General features: G+C 44.0%; 1 protein-coding gene across 1 annotated transcript in view; it reads right to left on the bottom strand.

Annotated features, from left to right (window-relative positions):
• Positions 1-22,720, bottom strand: part of LAMB1 (laminin subunit beta 1) — a 134,647-nt gene extending 111,927 nt beyond the window's left edge. The window contains exons 1-2 of the mRNA XM_060778391.2: positions 22,485-22,720; positions 7,707-7,879 (exon numbers count right to left, since the gene is read on the bottom strand). Of these exons, the coding sequence (XP_060634374.2) occupies positions 7,707-7,879; positions 22,485-22,521 (210 nt within the window). The 5' untranslated portion in view covers positions 22,522-22,720. The remainder of the gene's footprint in view (positions 1-7,706; positions 7,880-22,484) is intronic.
• Between the last annotated feature and the right edge of the window lie 261 nt (positions 22,721-22,981).

The following is a 22,981-nucleotide window of genomic DNA, read 5'->3' as shown; positions in this document are numbered from 1 at the left end:
CTGGCACGCGTTGCTGTGGCCCAGTCTGTGTATATGTTTTTGTGTGTATATATATGTGTGTGTATATATATATTTCTGTATATGTGTATATATGTGTGTTTGTGTATATATGTAGTATTGAACATGCGTTGTAATGTATTTTTTTGTTTTGGGGCTTTTTAAGTCCCTTCCACTGTGTTTTTCAGTGTTTTTTATGAGTGATGGTCACTCATTGGCCTAATAGGTGTATTGTGTCCAAATTTGGTGTCAATATGTCCAGTGGTTTTTGAGTTATCTTAATCCCACAAATGAACATTACATTTTTATTTATATAGATACTAGCCGTCCCCTGCCACACGTTGCTGTGGCCCAGTCTGTTGATCTGGAAAATAAAGAAATGCGAAAGTGTTGGTTTCTAATACATGTAAATTCTCTATGCTTGTGGGTAAACAGTATTTCTTGCTGTTTCTTTGTCAGTGTTGATGTGGAGAGTGTCTGGTTTGCCTACTCTGGAACATGCAACATATCATTGTCCTTCTTTAGGCGTCCTTTCAAATCTATGATACTATATCTATGTGTGTGTGAATCATATCTATCTATATCTATGGCGGGATGGCTCTCTGTCAAGAGGGCTTTGATTACGTTTTCTTGCCCTAGTGAAGGGAGTTGGGCTGGATGGCCTTAAGTATTTTCTGTTGCTTATGTGGGTTCTGTATGGGAAGTTTGGCCCAATTCTGTCATTAGTGTGGTTCAGAATTCTCTTTGATTGTAGGTGAATGATAAATCCCAGTAACTACAACTCCCAAATGTCAAGATCTATTTCCCCCACACTCCATCCGTGTACATATTTGGGCATATGGAGTATTCATGCCAAGTTTGGTCCAGATATATCATTGTTTGAGTCCACAGTGCTCTCTGGATGTGGGTGAACTACAACTTCCAAACTCAAGGTCAATGCCCACCAAAAACTTCTAGTGTTTTCTGTTGGTCATGGGAGTCCTGTGTGCCACGTTTGGTTCAATTCCATCATTGGTGGAGTTCAGAATGCTCTTTTATTGTAGGTGAACTATAAATCCCAGCAACTACAACTCCCAAATGACAAAATCATTTTTTTTTAGTGAAGGACATACATTGGGTTGTTAGAGGTCTTGTGTCCAAATTTGGTGTCAATTCGTCCAGTGGTTTTTGAGTTCTGTTAATTCCACAAACGAACATTACATATTTATTTATATAGATATTCAGTAGGCCTGTTTGATCAAGAAAAAAATTGTTTCTAAAATCGATTTGTAATTGGGGTGTTTTTTTGTTTCGATATTTAAAATATTTACAAAACTTTCCAAAAAAATGTTTTGTTATTTACGAAATTTCGTAAATATTTACAAAACATTTTGTAAGTGTGAATGTTGCAGTAATGGTCACCTTGATTAGCATTGAATGGCTTTCATTTCTCCCACCCTGGACATTCCATAGATAAACTCCATTTGCCTAGTTTCCAACAGACCTCTGAGGATGCCTGCCATAGATGTGGGCAAAATGTCAGGAGAGAATGCTTCTGGAACATGGTCATACACTCATACAGCCCTGAAAACTCACAGCAAAAGAGCCTGGATGGATGCAGCCTTCAATTTGTGGCAATCAGATGGTATTGGTCTCATCTCAGGCGGGCCATGGAGGCAGAGCCGGCGCTGCGGGAATCCCCTCCCCGGCTCCTGCGCTCCGGCTCCGGCTCCTGCGCCCTCCTCCTCCTCCTCCTCCTCCCAGCTGTGTTGCAGGAAGTGCCAGGAGGAGGAGGAGGAGGAGGAGGGCGCAGGAGCCGGAGCCGATTGGATGGCGCGCGGAGGCCGGTTGTAAGGGTGAGCGCGCGTGCGCCATCCAATCGGCTCCGGCTCTTGCGCCCTCCTCCTCCTCCTCCTCCTCCTCCCAGCTGTGTTGCAGGAAGTGCCAGGAGGAGGAGGAGGAGGGCGCAGGAGCCGGAGCCGATTGGATGGCGCGCGGAGGCCGGTTGTAAGGGTGAGCGCGCGCGGGCCGGGCGCCCAACAGGCAGGGGCGGTGCTTGGCTCACTGGGTGTGCGCTCGCGCCGCCCCTTCGCCCCACCCGCCCCATTTACAAAACGGGCGAAAGCTCGTAAATACTGTGGGAGTTGCCGTTTCGATATTTAAAAACCCTTCCGGGTTTGAAAATATGTTTTGTTATCGTACCGTAAATGCAAAAATTAACGAATGTTTTACGAATTACGAAATTAACGAACGAAACCGCACAGGCCTAATATTCAGCTGTGTGGAAAAGTCCTCAGTCTTTACAGTTTCAAAACCCTGTATTGTCTTGACAAACCTATATTCTATTGTCCTTCGCAGATCTGAGATTTGTCCATATTATCTTCTATTTAGTAAAAATGATTTATTTTCTTCTTGGTTAAAAATACTTTTTCAAATATGTTTTGGACAAAGATTGGCTGGTCACACGGAATCTCTAAAATTGCTAAAATTTTAATAAAATATCAAGATGAGGAAGTCGTCTAGACAGCCTTCAGACGTCATGCTTGGGAGGAAAGGCAACCAAATGTTCCTTATTTATATTGTACAATTAGACATGTTATATTGTAAACGAATTAACTGTGACTCCAACTACAGTTGAAGAGAGTAAGTAACTCTAGCTAAAGTTTTGCACATGTTTACAATTGAATGAGAATTGGGAATCACGCACACGTCCAAGTATGGACAGAGCAAAAGTCTTTGACCCTGATGAAGAAAACAAACGTTCTTTCTCCCACATTACTCATCTCTCTCCCACACGATACAAATAGGGAATTGTTAGTTATAAGAGTTAGACCGCACAGCTAATAGCAGCCTTTTACAAAAGCTTATTGTCAAAGAAATCCTCCCATGTGCATTGGGATGTAGTCCACTGTAAATCTCTATAGGGCTGCAGTCTGAATACATACCCAGATAGCCCTGGGCCCTTCCACACAGCCGTATTGTGTGATTTTCTACCTTGATATCCTTACTGGGATCCACACAGCAGATCCCAGTAAGGATATCAAGATAGAAAATCACACATTATCTGCTTTGAACTGGGTTATCTGAGTCCACACTGCCATTTATTCCAGTTCAAAGCAGAAAATGTGGGATTTTATTCAGCTTTATTTGTCGTGTCAGAACAACCAGTCAAATTATATTACATTTCTAACAGAACAAAGCAAACAAGCAGATTACAAAATTTGTGAGTATGAGAGTTGATTAAATGTCCTTTGACCAGTATCTGGCCACTTGGAGGCTTCTGGTGTTGTTGCAAGAAGGTCCTCCCTTGTGCATGGGGCAGGGCTCAGGGTGCATTGCAGCAGGTGGTCAGTGGTTTGCTCCTCTCCACACTCGCATGTCGAGGATTCCACTTTGTAGCCCCATTTCTGAAGGTTGGCTCAGCATCTCGTGGTGCCAGAGCGCAGTCTGTTCAGTGCCTTCCAGGTCGCCCAGTCCTCTGTGTGCCCAGGAGGGAGTCTCTCATTTGGTATCAGCCATTGGTTGAGGTTCTGGGTTTGAGCCTGCCACTTCTGGACTCTCGCTTGCTGAGGTGTTCCAGTGAGTGTCTCTGTAGATCTTAGAAAACTATTTCTAGATTTAAGTCATTGATGTGCTGGCTGATACCCAAACAGGGGGTGAACTGGAGATGTCTCTGCCTTGGTCCTTTCACTATTGGCTGCTACTCCCGGCGGATGTCAGGTGGTGCAATACCGGCTAGACAGTGTAATATTTCCAGTGGTGTAGGGCGCAGACACCCCGTGATAATGCGGCATGTCTCATTAAGAGCCACATCCACTGCTTTAGTGTGGTGAGATGTGTTCCACACTGGGCATGCATACTCAGCAGCAGAGTAGCACAGCGCAAGGGCAGATGTCTTCCCTGTATCTGGTTGTGATCCCCAGGTTGTGCCAGTCAGCTTTCGTATGATATTGTTTCTAGCACCCACTTTTTGCTTGATGTTCAGGCAGTGCTTCTTGTAGGTAAGAGCACGGTCCAGAGTGACTCCCAGATATTTGGGTGCGCTGCAATGCTCCAGTGGTATTCCTTCCCAGGTGATCTTCAGAGCTCGGGATGCTTGTCTGTTCTTGAGATGAAAGGCACATGTCTGTGTTTTAGATGGGTTGGGGATCAGCTGGTTTTCCCTGTAATAGACAGTAAGAGCACCTAGAGCTTCGGAAAGCTTCTGTATTCAGCTTCTTTATTCAGCTGTGCGGAAGGAGCCCTAGTGTTATAACTTTAAAATGCATGCAAGCAAACACAAATATACTTCTACCTTTTGATGAAGCTATTTCCTTAGTGGGATGGCTTTTTACTAACTTTCACAAACTACTTCTACTCTGTGCACACATAGCATTTTAAAGTAACCAGACTGTGGGTTTCCCCACACCACCAAGAAGTGACTTTCAGATTGTTCCCACATTTAGTAAACTTGAGTCCCATTCTACATTTTTATTATTAAATAATAATCGAGCATTTTAATATTTGGGTCCCACTTCGGGGTAAGAAGGAAGGCATATAAATGTCGTAAATAAATAAATAAATATATATATTCCAGTTCAAAGCAGATAATTTATTTTATTTTTATTTATTTCGAGCATTTTATTTATTTTGAGCATTTTATTTATTTCGAGCATTTTATTCAGCAGTGTGGAAGGAGCCTGAGATTTGGCCTTTGGACCCTCCACACTTGCCCATCTCTGGCCTTTAACACCACGAGAGTCCTGGAATGAACTGCTTGAATTATATTCTGTAACTATCCATCCCCTGCCACGCATTGCTGTGGCCCGAACATATCTCCCCTTACGAACCACTGAGGTCTTTAAGATCATCTGGGGAGGCCCTGCTCTCGGTCCCGTCATCGTCACAAGCACGTTTGGCAGGGACGAGAGACAGGGCCTTCTCAGTGGTGGCCCCTCGGCTATGGAACGCCCTCCCTAGGGAAATCAGATCTGCTCCCTCCCTCTTGACGTTTCGGAGGCAAGTTAAGATGTGGCTATTCGAGCAAGCGTTTACAAATACAGAGTAGCTAATATAGGAAATCGAATGACCTGACAATGGAATTGGACAATGCTTGAGAATAATGAGACGCTGATGATGTTGTTTTTATTGCTTTTGTGATGTTTTATATTGTTTAATGTTTTTATCTATATTATGTTTTATGTATACTGATTTGTTGGAAACCGCCTTGAGTCGCCAATTGGCTGAGAAAGGCGGTATACAAATAAACTAAATAATAAATAAATAAATAAATATGTGTTTTGTATGTTTACATTATGTCTGTATATATATGTGTGTGTGTTATACACATATGTGTTATGTGTATATGTGTGTGTATATTTGTGTATGTGTATATATATGTGATGTTGTGCATGTGTTGCAATGTATTTTTTTGTTTTTTGGCTTTTTAAGTCCCTTCCGCTGTGTTTTTCAGTGTTTTTATGAGTGATGGTCACTTGTTGGCCTGAGAGGTGTCTTATGTCCAAATTTGGTGTCATCTCAACCACTGGTTTTCAAGTTATGTTAATCTCACAAACGAACATTACATTTTTATTTATATAGACTAGCAGTCCCCTGCCACGCATGGCTGTGGCCCAGTCTGTGTATATGTGTTTTGTGTGGGTATATATGTATTTATGTGTGTGCATATATTTGTGTATATATGTGTGTTTGAAACACATATATTTGTGTGTGTGTGTATATATATATATATATTTGTATATATATATATGGGAGTATATATGTGTGTGTTTGTATATGTGTGCATATATTTGTGTATATATGTGTGTTTGCAACACATATATTTGTGTGTGTGTGTGTATATATATATATATGTATGTATATATGTTGGTGTGTATATATGTTTGTATACATTTGTATATATTTTGGTGTGTATATATTTTTGTATATTTCTAGGTGCAAAGATTACTGCAGATGCAGACTGTAGCCAGGAAATCAGAAGACGCTTACTTCTTGGGAGGAGAGCAATGTCCAGTCTCGATAAAATAGTAAAGAGTAGAGACATCACACTGGCAACAAAGATCCGCCTAGTCAAAGCCATGGTATTCCCTGTCGTCACCTACGGATGTGAGAGCTGGACCTTAGGGAAGGCTGAGCGAAGGAAGATCGATGCTTTTGAGCTGTGGTGTTGGAGGAAAGTGCTGAGAGTGCCTTGGACTGCGAGAAGATCCAACCAATCCATCCTCCAGGAAATAAAGCCCGACTGCTCATTGGAGGGAAGGATACTAGAGACAAAGTTGAAGTACTTTGGCCACATCATGAGGAGACAGCAAAACCTAGAGAAGACAATGATGCTGGGGAAAGTGGAAGGCAAAAGGAAGAGGAGCCGACCAAGGACAAGATGGATGGATGGCATCCTTGAAGTGACTGGACTGACCTTGAAGGAGCTGGGGGTGGTGACGGCCGACAGGGAGCTCTGGCGTGGGCTGGTCCATGAGGTCACGAAGAGTCGGAGGCGACTGAACGAATGAACAACAACATACATTTGTGTATTTGTGTGTTTATATGAGTATATGCATATTGTGTATATGTGTGTACTTGTCTATATGCATATTTGTGTGCATATATGTGTATATATGTGTATATGTATATATGTACGTGTGCATATATATGTGTGTGCATATGTATATGCATATATGTGTGTATGTATATGTATGTGTGTGTATATGTGTATATTTTTGTGTGCTTGTCCGTATATATACATGTGTGTATGAATGTGTGCATGTGTATATATATATGAGTGTACTTAGGCGATCCCTCGTTGGACGATTAAGATGGTCTTCCATTATGGGTTTCCTTGTGGGTCTGCATGTGGCTGTGGAGCTGTATTCTTGCTCTGCATCTTCTTCCGCAATGTGGGCATTTGTTTCCAGGTGGAAGGCAGTCCCGGTCGGGGTTGGCTATATGAGTGTATGCGTATATGTATATATGGTGTATTTTTTGTTTTTTAAATCTGTTCAACTGGGTGTTTGTGTGTGTGTGTGTGTGTTTAGGGGTGATGGACACTTGTTGGACCGTTAGGTTTATTGTGTCAAAATTTAGTGCTAATTCGACCAGTGGTTTCTGAGTTATGTTTCTCCCACAAACGAACATTACGTTTTTTAATATATAGATTGAAATAATGGCCCAGCACGTGAAACAAAACTTGTGCTATGAGACTTGGTTTTATTACACCTTGCTTTGCATTTTTAAAAATTGGCTTGACCTTTTTAGCCTTTAAAAAAAGCTAAAACCAGAGCGGAAGAATGGAAGAAATTTCAACATAGACATGCCTCACAATTTATGAGAGCTACAAGCATTTTTCTCCGAGATTGCCTGAGATGTTGAGGAATTTGAGATAAGACGTTCTGTTGGCATCAAAGCCAGGACTGCCAGAAAGGAGGGCTCACACTGCTAATAATCCTGGGAGAAGGTTACTCATTCAAGGCAGCAAAAGCAAATAAGGGCAGGAAACAGCAGGACACATGCAACTGTACAAACAAATCTGAGCCCGAGGGATGGAGCCTGTTTCCTCTCAACCTCTAGACAGCACCAGATGTTTCTACTTATCTAAAGAGGGAGTGAGGGTTACTTGGTCAACGGAGGGGGAGAAGAAAGGAAGACGAGGAGCTGGGACCATTGTGAACAATTGTCTCTGCCACACAATGAATTGAATGTTCCTCTCTAGCAATCCCTTTTTGGACAAGGCTTACCTGAAGATGGCTCACAATGCAATATGGATCAGGTTTTTGCAGTCCGCATGTGGAGCTGACAATCAATTTGTCATGTCGACCAATCAGTAAGTCACCTGTGGCTGGGTAGCAGCTTCCTTCTGCGCATCCATAGCTGTATTCTGGTTCCTGAGCTGCTACAAAAGCCCAGATGCCTAAAAAAAGAAGATCGAGAAAGACAAGGTCAAGGAAAGATGAAGATGAAGAAGGAAAGGTGTTTCATTGCGGAAGGCTTTGCACACTGAATTCTAAATCTTGGTTTTAAAAATATCCAGGAACAGCAGATCAGTACAGGAAGTCCCCAAGTTACAAACAAGAAGGGTTCTGTAGGTTTGTGCTTAAACCCATGTTGCAGTTAGCAGAACAGCAGCAACAACAATAATATATTGTATATACATATAATATTATAATGTAACACAATATAATACTATTAATAATAATACAATATTATAATTATATATTTATATTACATGTAATATTACTAATATTACAATACAATGGTATAGTGCAATATAGCAATATTTAATACTGATATTGTACTATGCTAATAATATAATATATTGTATGTATATATATATCTTGTAAGCCGCTCTGAGTCCTCTTCGGGGTGAGAAGGGCGGCATAGAAATGTCGTAAATAAATAAATAAATAAACAAAATTGATAATTGGCGATAGAGCTCCCGGTGGCGCAATGGGTTGAACTTTTGTGCCGGCAAGACTGAAGACCGACAGGTCAGAGGTTCTAATTCGGGGAGAGGCGGATGAGCTCCCTCTGTCAGCTCTGGCTCCCCATACGGGGACATGAGAGAAGCCTCTCACTAGGATGGTAAAACATCAAAACATCTGCTTGCTCCTTGCAGGTGGCCAATTCTCTCACACCAGAAGCGACTTGCAGTTTCTCAAAAAATCACTGGCGATCATAAACACCAATCCCATCACCCTGTTTTCCCTCAGTTTAATTATATCCCATGATACTAAAGGAAAGAGAGCAGGCACATTTGTTTCCACCTCACCCGCATATTTTCACTCTCCAGTTATCTGCAATCTATCTTTTATAATTCAGCCTCTGGGTCAAATTCCATAGTAAGGGCAAGGCTGGAAAAAGTCAAAGAGACACAGGGATGCCCTCTTTCTTTCTTATCAGCCTTAAGATATACAGGGCTGGATAATATTCAACAAGCAATTCAGCAAGCATTTATCCTGATAGGAAATAACACATGACATTTTGGTTCCTGAAGCTCTGCTTTGATTGAGCAGTTAAAGCCAGATGTTTCTCCTGATAGGAAAAAGGCACTGATTTGCATCCAAATCTCCTTTTCTTCTCTAGTCAGCCCCACATCCATGGTTTAGGGTTACAGAGACACCTGCCTTATAGCCCTGGCCCTTGAGCACTCCAGCTGAAGGTCAGCTGTGACCAGAAGTGCTTTAGAATTTGAAGAAGCACAAATGGAGGGCGAAAGAGAGAAACGTGCCAAGAGGAAGGCGCGTCAAGCCAACCCCGACCGGAACCACCTTCCACATGGAAACTGATACCCTCACTGTGGGAGAACATGCAGGTCAAGAATTGGGTTACACAGTCACCTACATACCCACTGCCAGTACACTGACCTTGGAAGACAATCCTACTTGGACAACAAGGGATCGCCTAACTCAACTACGGAGCGGTTTGAGACTGTAAGAATGGGGACACAGGGATACGGTGAGGAGAGAGAAACTGTTGTGTGCAAGTAAAAATTGAATCCAGACAAGACAGAGGTACTCCTGGTCAGTCGCAAGGCCGAACAGGGCATAGGGTTACAGCCTGTGTTGGATGGGGCCGCACTCCCCCTGAAGACGCAGGTTCGCAGCTTGGGAGTGATCCTGGACTCATCGCTGAGCCTGGAAACCCCAGGTTTCGGCGGTGACCAGGGGAGCATTCGCACAGCTAAAGCTTGTGCGCCAGCTGCGCCCGTACCTTGGGAAGTCTGACTTGGCCACGGTAGTCCACGCTCTGGTTACATCCCGTTTAGACTACTGCAACGCTCTCTACGTGGGGTTGCCTTTGAAGACAGCTCGGAAGCTCCAATTAGTCCAACGCTCGGCAGCCATGATTTTAACAGGAGCAGAGCGCAGGGAGCATACAACCCCCCTGTTGCGCCAACTCCACTGGCTACCGATCTGCTACCGGGCTGAATTCAAAGTGCTGGCGTTGGCCTTTAAAGCCCTAAACGGTTCTGGCCCAAGCTACCTATCTGACCGCATCTCTGCCTATGAACCCACCAGGACTTTGAGATCTTCCGGGGAGACCCTGCTCTCGATCCCGCCTGCTTCTCAAGCTCGGCTGGCGGGGACGAGAGATAGGGCCTTCTCGGTGGTGGCTCCTCGGCTGTGGAACGCCCTTCCTACGGACATTAGACTAGCACCATCTCTAATGGTATTCCGCAAAAAGGTGAAGACTTGGATGTTTGTGCAGGCGTTTGAGTAATTTAGTGCAATCTGGTAATGGAACATAGGAATGGAACAATGGACGACGAACCTGGATTACGCTTGGATGATGAGAAGATTGGGTACGGTTGTTTTTTGTAATAATTGTGCATTGTAATTGCTTATTGGTAATTTATGGATAATGTGTTAAATCAATTGTTATATGTTGTATGGAACCACTGCTGTTTCTACTGTTTTTACTGTTTGTGAACCGCTGTGAGTCGCCTTCGGGCTTGAGATACTGCGGTATATAAGCAAAGTAAATAAATAAATAAATAATAAATAAAAACATTCAATTTAATCCATATATGGCAATTCTATGGAATACTATTAATTCTTTCCCTTACAAGCATTGCATTAAAGCTGGCTATCATGCATCCTGCTTTGTTTTGTTCCTCCCTCATGCTCCTTGTTTAAAAATAATTGAATAAACCTAGTCTGGGTTGTAGTCCGAGCACCAGACTAGGATCCAGGCAGGTTTTATTTATTTATTTCATATAAAAGCATTGCATAAATTAGTATAAAACCAATAAAAACAGAAGGAGCGCAGGTCGATAGATATCTTTTGACCAAAAACTGGCAACAGCAACGGCATTGTCTGTAGCCTCAAAAAATTCTTCCTCTGTACATGAGGCAGGGCACAGTGGACAAGCATACAGATGCGGAGTTGTCTGTTCTGCTCCACAGTCACATAAGATGTGCAATTCTTTTCGGTAGTGCCGTTTTGACAGGTAGTGCCATTTTTAGGTAGTGCCATTTTGTCTTTTGATCCGCCCACTCCACTTCTGAATCTGTTCAGGGACTTCTAAGTTGCCCGTTCTTGGTTTGCCCCTGGAGGAAGACCCTCATGGGGGGCCATCCAGTTGGGATTTTCTGGTTTAGCTGCCTAGAGGGATACCCTTGCTGTTGCTGGGGGGACACCAAGAGAAGTGGTAATTCTCATAAAGCTTTTCCTTGATTTGAGTCTACTGGGAGGAGGCTAGTAGCCATGTAGTAGATGGCTTTCACGGTGTTCAACCTTACTTCTCTAACATTTAGCAGCAACTTCCTGTCGCACATCGGGGGGGGGGGGGCAATGCCAGCTAGCTTGTAGAGTTTATCAATAGGTGTAGGTTTAAGACATCCTGTGATTATTCTGCATCTTTCATTCAATGCTATGTACACCTGCTTTGCATGGACAGACCTATGCCAAACAGGGCAGGAATACTCAGCAGGTGAGTAAGACAAGGCTAGGGCTGATGTTCTTACTAATTTTGGGTCTGCACCCCATGTGCTACCAGTAAGTTTCCGCAGGATGTTATTGCATGCAGCTACTTTGTGCTTGGTGTTCAAGCAGTGTTTCCTATATGCTAGTGTTCGATCTAAGGTGACACCGAGATATTTAGGATTGAAACAATGTTCAAGCTCTTGTCCTTCCCAGGTGACTTTCAATTTCCTGCTGGCTTCACGGTTGCGTAGGTGGAAAGAAAGTAGGACTAAGGACTAGTATGGAACTAGGAGCTGAATTCAAATCCCCATGTCAGCTGTGAAAAAGATCAAGAGGTGTCCTTGGACCTACCATTTATTTCTCACTCTAAGGCCCCTTCCACACAGCTCAATAAAATCCCACAATCTATGCTTTGAACTGGAATATATGACAGTGTGGACTCAAATAGCCCAGTTTAAAGCAGGTATTGTGTGATTTTCTACCTTGATATTCTGGGTTATAGGACTGTGTGGAAAGGCCCTGAGGGGGTGCTTCCAGATAGCACCAAATCACGGGTTTTCCACAAGGGGCAAAAACCTGAGACCTGAGAGCAAGTCCGCACACAGATCCATCTACCTACTTACCTATCTCTATCCAATCTATCTATGTGGAGGATTGTTGGGAGTTGCAGTACAGGAATAGGAAATTGGAAATCTGCAGGGATTGGGATGCTCTCAAAGAAATCCAAGGACAAGAAAGTTTGCATCTTGGAAGCAGTGCATTTGGATCATCCTCCTCTCCTAAAGGGCCGGTCTAGGAGATGCTGGGAGCTGTAGTCCGGAAGAGAGCATGGATATGCTATTGTGTGTTTTGTATGCTGGAGGAGTCGTTTTTGCGCATGCGCTGTAGCGTCTTTGTGCTTTTTTTGCTTTTTAAGTCCCTTCCACTGTGTTTTTCAGTGTTTTTATGAGTGATGGTCACTCTTTGGCCTGATAGGTGTATTGTGTCCAAATTTGGTGTCCATTAGTCCAGTGTTTTTTGAGTTACGTTAATCCCACAAATGAACATTATATTTTTATTTATATAGATTTGCCTTTGTCTTCCTCTGAGGCTGAGAAAGTGTGATTTGCCCATGGTCACCCAGTGCATTTTCATGGCTGAGTAGGGGTTTATCATAGGGCTCTTGTACACAGCCATGTTGGTGTTCATTCGTTCAGTCGTTTCTGACTCTTCGTGACCTCATGGACCAACCCACGCCAGAGCTCCCTGTCAGCCGGCACCATCCCCAGCTCCTTCAAGGTCAATCCAGTCACTTCAAGGATACCATCCATCCATCTTGCCCTTTGTCGGCCCCTCTTCCTTTTTCCTTCCATTTTTCCCAGCATCATACTCTTCTCTAAGCTTTCCTTTCTTCTCATGAAGTGGCCAAAGTACTTCATCTTGGCCTCTACTATCCTTCCCTCCAATGAGCAGTTGGGCTTTATTTCCTGAAGTATGAACTGGTTGGATCTTCTCGCGGTCCAAGGCACTCTCAAAACTTTCTTCCAACACCACAGTTCAAAAGCATCTATCTTCCTTCGCTCAGCCTTCCCTATCTATAGTCCAGCTCTCACATCCGTAGGTGACTACGGGGAATACCATTGCTTTGACTATGCAGATATTTGTTGCCAGTGATATGTCTCTACTCTTCACTATTTTATCAAGATCATTGCTCTCCTCCCAAGAAGTAAGCGTCTCCTCATTTCCTGGCTCAGTCTGCATCTGCAGTAATCTTTGCACGTAGAAATACAAAGTCTGTCACTGCCTCCATGTTTTCTCCCTCTATTTCCCAGTTGTCAATCATTCTTGTTGCCATAATCTTGGGTTTTTTTAATGTTTAACTGCAACCCAGCTTTTGCGCTTTCTTCTTTCACTTGATTAGAAGGCTCCTCAGCTCCTCCTCGCTTTCGGCCATCAAAGTGGTGTCATCTGCATATCTAAGGTTATTAATGTTTCTTCTACACAGCCATATAACTCTGAATATTTATTTATTTATTTGCTATACTTGTATACCGCCATTCCTCAGCCTAGCCGGCGACTCAACGCGATTTACAACAACTTATAACAAACAACAGTATGCAGTTTAAAAGCATAAAAACACAATCCACTATACATATATCAATAAACAATCCAATTCATCTCTTGACTAAAATCGCGATCCAGTTTCGTCGTCCAAATTGCCAATCCTTCAATCATTACACTTATTGCACTGAGTTAACTGAACGCCTGCTCGAACATCCAGGTTTTTAGTCTTTTCCGGAAAACCATCAATGAGGGGGCTGATCTTACCTCCATGGGGAGGGCGTTCCATAGCCGCGGGGCCACCACAGAAAAGGCCCTGTCTCTCGTCCCCGCCAGCCGCACCTGTGAAGCAGGCGGGATAGAGAGCAGGGCCCCCTCAGAAGATCTTAGGGTCCTGGTGGGCTGATAGGCCGAGATACGTTCGGATAGGTAAGTTGGGCCAGAACCATTTAGGGCTTTAAAGGCCAACGCCTTTGAATTGAGCCCGGTAGCAGATCGGCAGCCAGTGGAGCTGGTGCAGCAGAGGAGTGGTATGCTCCCTGCGCTCCGCTCCAGTTAGTATCATGGCTGCCGAGCGTTGGACTAATTGGAGCTTCCGGGCCGTCTTCAAAGGCAACCCCATGTAGAGAGCGTTGCAGTAGTCCAAACGGGATGTAACCAGAGCGTGGACTACCGTGGCCACGTCAGACTTCCCAAGGTACGGGCGCAGTTGGCGCACGAGTTTTAACTGTGCGAATGCTCCCCTGGTCACCGCTGAAACCTGGGGCTCCAGGCTCAGCGATGAGTCCAGGATCACACCCAAACTGCGAACCTGTGTCTTCAGGGGGAGTGCGACCCCATCCAACACAGGCTGTAACCCTATACCCTGTTCGGCCTTACGACTGACCAGGAGTACCTCTGTCTTGTCTGGATTCAATTTCAATTTGTTCGCCCCATCCAGACCGTCACAGCAGCCAAGCACTGGTTCAGGTCCTCGACAGCCTCCTTAGTAGCAGGTGGAAAGGAGTGACAGAGTTGGACATCATCCGCGTACAGATGACATCGCACTCCGAAACTCCGGATGATCTCACCCAGCGGCTTCATGTAGATGTTAAACAACATGGGAGACAGTATTGAACCCTGAGGAACCCCACAAGACAAAGGTTGTGGGGTTGAACAGGAGTCTCCCAGTAACACCTTCTGGGACCGGCCCTCAAGGAATGAGCGGAGCCACTGTAAAACAGTCCCTCCAAGACCCATTCCCACGAGGCGTCCCAGAAGGATACGGTATCGAAGGCCGCTGAGAGGTCCAGCAGCACCAACAGGGTAGATAATCCACAATATCTTCTTTGAACTGGATTATCTGAGTCTGCACTTCCATATAATCTAGTTCAATGTGGATTTTAATATAGCTGTATGTGGAGCCCACGGTAGCACAGTGAGTTAAAGCATTGAGCTTGTTGACCGAAAGGTCACAGGTTCGAATCTGGGGAGCAGCGTGAGCTTCGGCTGTCAGCCCCAGCTTCTGCTAACCTAGCAGTTCGAAAACATGCAAATGTGAGTAGACCAATAGGTATGCTCCAGCGGGAAGGTAACAGCGCTCCATGCAGTCATGCCAACCTCATGACCTTGGAGGTGTTTATGGACAACGCCGGCTCTTTGGCTTAGAAATGGAGATGAGCACCGCACCTCAGAGTCGGACACAACTGGACTCCATGTCAGGGGAAAACCTTTATGGAAGGGGTCATAGTCCAATGCTTAAACTACACACCACACTGGTCTCCATAAGTCGACAGGGGACTTACCATAAAAGGCGCACATAGAAATAAGGCACTGAAAAGTTTGGTTTTCTCGCCTCTCAAAGTGTGTAGGTCTGAGAAGGTAGCATGAATCCCAAACATGATTTTCTGTGGGAGCTGTAACAAGAGCAACCCTACCAAGGTCTTCTTTCCCCCATCTGGGTCTCCTTAAAGCTCCCTGCCTCCTTCCTTTCGGCTTTTCCCGTCAAGCGAGGGAACACAATCCAGCTGCGGGGGGACCATCCAGCGGCAAAGAACAAGCAAGCAATTAAAGCCATGTGGCGCCAGACGATTCCTCTTTCAAAATCCACGCCGGCCTTCCTTTGGGGAGAGGCATGCACACACACCACAAGGAAGAGCAGTGTTGCATTTGTGGGACTCACAGGAAGAACCGGAATCCGGTGGAAAGTTCCAACAGCAAGGAAGGTTGCCCTCCGGGACACACTTACATTACCAGTTAAGTCCCCAACCAACAACAACTTGGGGAGGACTTACTACTGAATGGGCACGCCTAGGAGGGCATTGGCAGTGGCACTAAGCGCCACAACAAAGCATAAGGGACAAAAAGGAATTCTGCCCACCCCAATGACATTTTCCTTCAGTCCCTAAATTTCTAGCATTTCAGAAAGTGAGACACTGAAAAAATTATTCATAACAATCACAGATCTAATCAATCACAGATTCAAACTCCAAGAAATAACTGTACTATATGTCTGTATTGAACAGAATTTCTTCTTGTCATTATTCCCTAAAATATACAGTATAACAATTATTTACATAGTATTTACATTGCAGTTACATTGTATTAGGTACTAGCCATCCCCTGCCACGTGTTGCTGTGGCCCAGACTGGTGATCTGGGAAATAAAGTAATGAGAAAGTGTTGGTTTCTGATATATGTAATTTCTTTATGCTTGGGGGTAAACAGTATTTCTTGCTGTTTCTTTGTCAGTGTTGATTGTGTGGTTTGCCTATTCTTTGCCTATTGTCCTTTCAAATCTATGATACTATATATCTCTCTCTCTCTGTGAATCATATCTATCTACCTATATCTATGGCTGGATGGCTCTTTGTCAGGAGGGCTTTGATTATGTTTTCTTGACCTGGGTGAAGGGAGTTGGACTGGATGGCTTTAAGTATTTCCTGTTGGTCATGGGAGTTCTATGTGGGAAGTTTGGCCCACTTCTATGGTTGGTGGGGTTCAGAATGCTTTTTGATTGTAGGTGAACTATAAATCCCAGTAACTACAACTCCCAAATGTCAAGGTCTATTTTCCCTCATTGTTTGTGTCCACAGGGCTCTCTGGATGTAGGTGAACTACAACTCCAAAGCTCAAGGTCAATGCCCACAAAACCCTTCTAGTGTTTTCTGTTGGTCTTGGGAGTCCTGTGTGCCATGTTTGGTTCAATTCCATCATTGGTGGAGTTCAGAATGCTCTTTGATTGTGGGTGAACTATAAATCCCAGCAACTACAACTCCCAAATGACAAAATCAATTTTTTTGAGTGATGGTCACTCTTTGGATTAGTAGGTGTCTTGTGTCCAAATTTGGTGTCAATTTGTCAAGTGGTTTTTGAGTTATGTTGAACCCACAAACGAACATTACATTTTTATTTATATAGATTTGAACTCTTCTATTTGCTGGCTCCACGTTCCCCTGATAACTTTTCCTGCACTGGGTTGCTGTATGTTTTGGGGGCTGTATAGCCATGTTCCTGAAGCATTCTCTCCTGACATATCACCTGCATCTATGGCAGGCATCATCAGAGGTAAAATAAAACCCAATTTTCCTAGTTTGCAGCATACCTCACAATATTTGAGGATGCTTGCCACAGATGCAGGCAAAACATCAGGAGAGAATGCTTCTGGAACATGGCCATACAGCCCCCCCCCCCCAAAAAAAAAAAAACATGGCCATACAGCCTGGAAAACTCACAACAACCCAGTGATTCTGGCCATGAAAGCCTTCAACAATACATTTTCCCCACGCTGTTTGCTCCAGATGCCAGAACTCTCAATTATAAAGGCTCTGATGAAGTTTGAAGCTGCTGCCATGCTAGAAATTGGCAGGAAACTAACTGTTTGGATGGCATTGCTCTTTTTTACACACATATATCTTATAGCTATGACCCTCCTGGGCTGCTTATGCAAGCTAGATCTGCCCTGCCCTATATCCCCGGATCTGATCCCAGATTATCTGTTTATCTCAGATTATCTGGCAGTGTAGACTCACATAATCCAGTTCAAAGCAGATAATGTGGGCTCAGTTCCTGTGATACAGGGCAATCTAGATCCAGTCTTAGGAAGATTGTAAGTGTTCTTTAGACTGTGAGCCTCAATATCCGAGGCATGGAATCATTTCAAAAATTCTGTTTGTTGCAGGCTCTATCTAAGTGATGTTTTGGAATGGCTGGGCCATGTTTCTCAGATAGGATTTAAAACTGAGTTTTGCATTTCCTGCGAATCATATCTGTTCCTGATTTCATAAGCAAGCATCGGGACTGTGGCACAGCTGCCTAGGAGTCAGCTGCATTAAGATCACTACTGACCAAAAAGTAATGAGTTCGAACCCAGCCCAGGTTGGAGTGAGTGTCCGACCAATTTGTGTAGCTTGCTGTCAACCTTTGCAACCTGAAAGACAGTTGCATCTGTCAAGTAGGAAATTTAGGTACTGCCTTCTCGGGGAGGCTAATTTAACTAATTTACGACGCCATAAAAATCTCCAGCAAGCCTGCAAAGAATGAGGAAGTACTTCATCAGTGTCACAATGGGCGGTGAAGAAACAGCTCCCCTGGTGGCCAGAATATCTTCATGAAAAAAAACTGGAATGTTAAATTGCCTCTGTGTCTCTCTATATATGTTGTGTGTCAATGGCATTGAATGTTTGCCATGTATATGTACATTGTAATCCTCACAACCAAAAGACAGTTGCATCTGTCAAGTAGGAAATTTAGGTACCACCTTCTCGGGGAGGCTAATTTAGCTAATTTACGACGCCATAAAAATCTCCAGCAAGCCTGCAAAGAATGAGGAAGTACTTCATCAGTGTCACAATGGACGGTGAAGCAACAGCTCCCCTGGTGGCCAGAATATACTCATAAAAAAATAGGAATGTTAAATTGCCTCTGAGTCTGTCTATATATGTTGTGTGTCAATGGCATTGAATGTTTGCCATGTATATGTGCATTGTAACCCGCATTAAGTCCCCTGCAGGGTGTAAAGGGCGGAATATAAATACGGTAAATAAATAAATAAATAAATAAATAAAGCAGTCTTCTGCGGTCCCGTCCACACTGCCATATAATCCAGATTATCAAATCAGATAATCTACACTATCTGCTTTGAAATGGATTATATGACTCTACACTGTCGTATAATCCAGTTCAAAGCAGATAATCTGGATTTTATATGGTAACTAGCCGTCCCTTGCCATGGGTTGCTGTGGCCCAGTCTGCTAATCTAAAAAATAAAGTAATTAGAAAGTGTTGCTTTGTAATATATGCAATTTCTTTATGCTTGTGGGTAAACAGAAATTCTTGCTGTTTCTTTGCCAGTGTTAATGTGGAGATTGTCTGGTTTGCCTACTCTGGAACATGGAGTATATTATTGTCCTTTCAAATCTATGATACTATATCTCTCTGTGTGTGAATCATATATTGATAGCTTGATGACACACCAGCAATCTTTTACAGAGAAGGCTAAAGATGTTATAAAACTACAGCCCCCATGATAAACATAGAATTAATCTTTGGCAGTTAAAATGGTATCAAGCTGCATTAATTCTACAGTCTGGGCTAACTCCTATATACTTTAAGGGGAAGATCTGGTTTGATTAAATGAGACCTTACGTCTAAGCAGACATGCAGGCACCTTCTAAATCTATATAAATAAAAATGTAATGTTCGTTTGTGGGGTGAACATAACTCAAAAACCACTGGACGAATTGACATCAAATTTGGCCACAAGACATCTACTAACCCAAGGAGTGACCTTCACTAAAAAAATGGATTTTGTCATTTGGGATTTGTAGTTGCTGGGATTTATAGTTCACCTACAATCAAAGAGCATTCTGAGCTCCACCAATGATGGAATTGAACCAAACATGGCACACAGGACTCTCACGACCAACAGAAAAAAATTGGGAGGGTTTAGTGGGCATTGACTTTGAGTCCAGGAGTTGTAGTTCACCTACATCCAGAGAGCACTGTGGACTCAAACAATGATGGATCTGGACCAAACTTGGCACAAATATTCCATATGCCCAAATATGAACACAGATAGAGTTTGGGGAAAATAGACCTTGACATTTGGGAGCTGTTGTTACTGGGATTTATAGTTCACCTATAATCAAAGAGCATTCTGAACCCCACCAACGACACAATTGGGGCAAACTTTCCACACAGGACCCCCATGACCAACAGAAAATACTTAAGGCCATCCAGTACAACTCCCTTCATCAGGGCAAGAAAAATGTAATCAAAGCCATCCTGATAAAGAGCCTGATAAAGATTCACACACAGAGAGATATTCTATACTTTGGGTACATCTAGTCCAGACATGGGCAAACTTCAGCCTTCCGGGTGTTTCGGTCTTCAACTCCCACAACTCTCACAATTGGCCGAAGTTTGCAAGTCCAGCACCACTTTAGTCACATCTATCCCACTGAATGGAGTTGGTGCGTAAGGACTGCATCGTTCTTGGAATGGAAACTCTGGTAGTCAATCAATCATTAGCAAGAAAGTTTTGGTATTCCAAGTGATTTACTAAGTAAGAATGTGGGAGGAGGACTGTGCCCCGAGGAAAAGGCCCTTTCTAGGGGAGGAGGAAGTAAAAGTTGGGAAACATGGAGGGAATGAAGGGTAAAGGTACTTCATTTGTTGTGGAGAGATGCTTTGGAGATTATTTCACGCTGCTCCTACCCGGGCAACGAGACAACAGAGACAACTTCCACGCCGCTGAATAAAATCCCACATTTTCTGCTTTGAACTGGGATTTATCGTACTGTGAACTCAGATAACCCAGTTCAAAGCAGATATTGTGGGATTTTCTGTCTTGATATTCTGAATTATATGGCTGTGTGGAAGGGCCCTGTGTAACCTGAAGCTTGAATGTTGCACTCTACCAATTGGATTTTGGCCTGCATCAATACAGTATAGTGTCTAGATCCGGGGAAGTCATGCTATCCCTCAATTCCGCCTTGGTTAGACCACATCTGGAATATTGTGTCCAATTCTGGGCACCACAATTGAAGAGAGATATTGACAAGCTGGAATGTGTCCAGAAGAGGGCGACTAAAATGATCAAGGGTCTGGAGAACAAGCCCTATGAAGAGTGGCTTAAAGAGCTGAGCATGTTTAGCCTGAAGAAGAGAAGGCTGAGAGGAGACATGATAGCCATGTATAAATATGTGGGAGGAAGCCACAGGGAGGAGGGAGCAAGCTTGTTTTCTGCTGCCCTGGAGACTAGGATGCAAGGGAACAATGGTTTCAAACTACAGGAAAGGAGATCCCACCTGAACATTAGGAAGAACTTCCTGACTGTGAGAGCTGTTCAGCAGTGAAACACTCTGTGTGGTGGAGGCTCCTTCTTTGGAGGCTTTTAAACAGAGGCTGGATGGCCATCTGTCGGGGGTGCTTTGAACGCAATTTTCCTACTTCTTGGCAGGGGGTTGGACTGGATGGCCCATGAGGTCTCTTCCTATTCTATGATTCTATGATTCGCAACCTCTGAGGATGCCTGCCATAGATGTGGATGAAATGTCAGGAGAGAATGCTTCTGGAACATGGCCATACAACTCTGAAAACTCATGGCAACACACTGAGAATCCTTTGCACCTTCATTGCTTCCATTGGCTATGCTCACATTCCCTTTTTTCTTTGGATGCCCAAACTGCGCTTTTAAATCACTGCAATGTGAGCCTGGATCTACACTGCCCTATATCCCAAGATCTGGTCCCAGATCTGCTTTGAACTGGATTATATGAATCTACACTGCCAGATAATCTGGGATAAGAAGATAATCTGGGATCAGATCCTGGGCTATAGGGCAGTGTAGATCCATCCTGAGAAATGTGAGGACTCAAGGGACATTTCACCAGGGGACAGGGTTCAAATTTGCAGGGAGATGTTTTCATTTGGCCTCCACCTCTGAACTACCTTCCAAACATCTCAAGGGACCGTTACCCCTTTTGTTGCTTTTTACAGACTCAGCCCTTCTGAAATCCTTATCTAATTGTTTTCTCCTGACGTTTCGCCTGCATCTATGGCAACCCAGTGATTCCAGCCATAAAAGCCTTCGACAATACATTGAACATCTACCTCTGAGGATGTTTGCCATAGATGCAGGCAAAATGTCTGGTTAAAATGCCTCTAGAACATGGCCATATAGCTCGGAAAACCTACAACAACCCAGTGATTCAGGCCATGAAAGCTTTCGACAATATATTATTATTTTAAGATTATTATTATTATTATTATTATATTATTATTAGTATTAGTATAGCACAGGAGACAAGGTGGCACTGTCTTCTGGCTCCCTCTCTCTTCACTCTGGCCCAGAGCAGCATATATGAGTCTACACTGCCAGATAATCTGGGTTAAGAAGATAATCAGAGATCAGATCCTGGGATATTGGGCAGTGTAGATCCATGTATTGTCGAAGGCTTTCATGGCTGAAATCACTGGGTTGTTGTAGGTTTTTCCGGGCTATATGGCCATGTTCTGGAGGCATGTTGGAGGCACTCTCAACAAAAGATTCCCCCCAGGCCCTTCCAAGCCATTGAATTCTAATCAAGGTGATCAGCTGAAACATTCACAGCTAGCCCCAGCAGACAAGAGTCCTTTGTCCCACCCTGGTCATTCCACAGATATATAAACCCATTTTCCTACTTCCAACAGACCTCACTACCTCTGAGGATGCTTGCCATAGATGCAGGCGAAACATCAGGAGAAAAATTGCCTCCAGAACATGGCCATATAGCCCGGAAAAACCTACAACAACCCAGTGTAGATCCAGCCTGAGAAATGTGAGGACATTTCACTAAGGGACAGGATACAAATTTGCAAGGAGATGCTTTCATTTGGCCTCCACCTCTGAACTACCTTCCAACCAGATCAGAGGACAGTTACCTTTTTTTGCTTTTTACAGAATCAACCCTTCTGAAATCCGCATGGAAAAAAAAGACAAGCAATGCCCCAACTCCAGTGACACTTCATTCAGTTGCCTAAAACTGCTAGTAGTTTAATTTTGCGGGGTTTAAAGAAAAGTTTACTTACTTAGGAGACAGCCAGCAAGCACCTGGAGGGACCCCATCTCATTCCTTCTTGGAGGTTGGAGGGGATGGGGAGAGAAGAAAGTAATGACTCAGTCCAGTCTTTGTGTCTGTGGAGGGAGGGGAAAAGGGAATTAAGTTTCAGGCTTCTTCTTTTTTTCCCTTCCCACAATAAAGCAGGATGACAGGCGGTGCTTTCCTCTCCTTGTGCCTTTCCAGACTGAACCCAGGCAGGATAGTGGGATGGGAGGGAAGGGGAGGAAAGGGGGGTGGCCCCAGTACGCAAGCGCAGGGGGGTGGGTTGGGATGGGAGGGAGGGGAGGCTGGAGCCAGGCTTCAGACCAAGAGCCAGACCAAGGCAAGAGGCAGAGAAAGCCCTCCAAAGTGGCCCAGGGGCTCCTGCCTTGTGTCTTGCAGCCTTGCTCAGCCCCATGACAGTTGTTTACCCAAGCATGGCAGGCACAAAGATCCTGGTGCAAATATTTAGATCAGGGCTTCACT

The sequence above is a fragment of the Anolis sagrei genome, chromosome 5 (assembly GCF_037176765.1).
Source record: "Anolis sagrei isolate rAnoSag1 chromosome 5, rAnoSag1.mat, whole genome shotgun sequence".
Lineage (NCBI taxonomy): Eukaryota > Metazoa > Chordata > Lepidosauria > Squamata > Dactyloidae > Anolis > Anolis sagrei.
The sequence above is the reverse complement of the archived record's forward strand: the minus strand, read 5'-3'. Positions and strand labels throughout refer to the sequence as shown.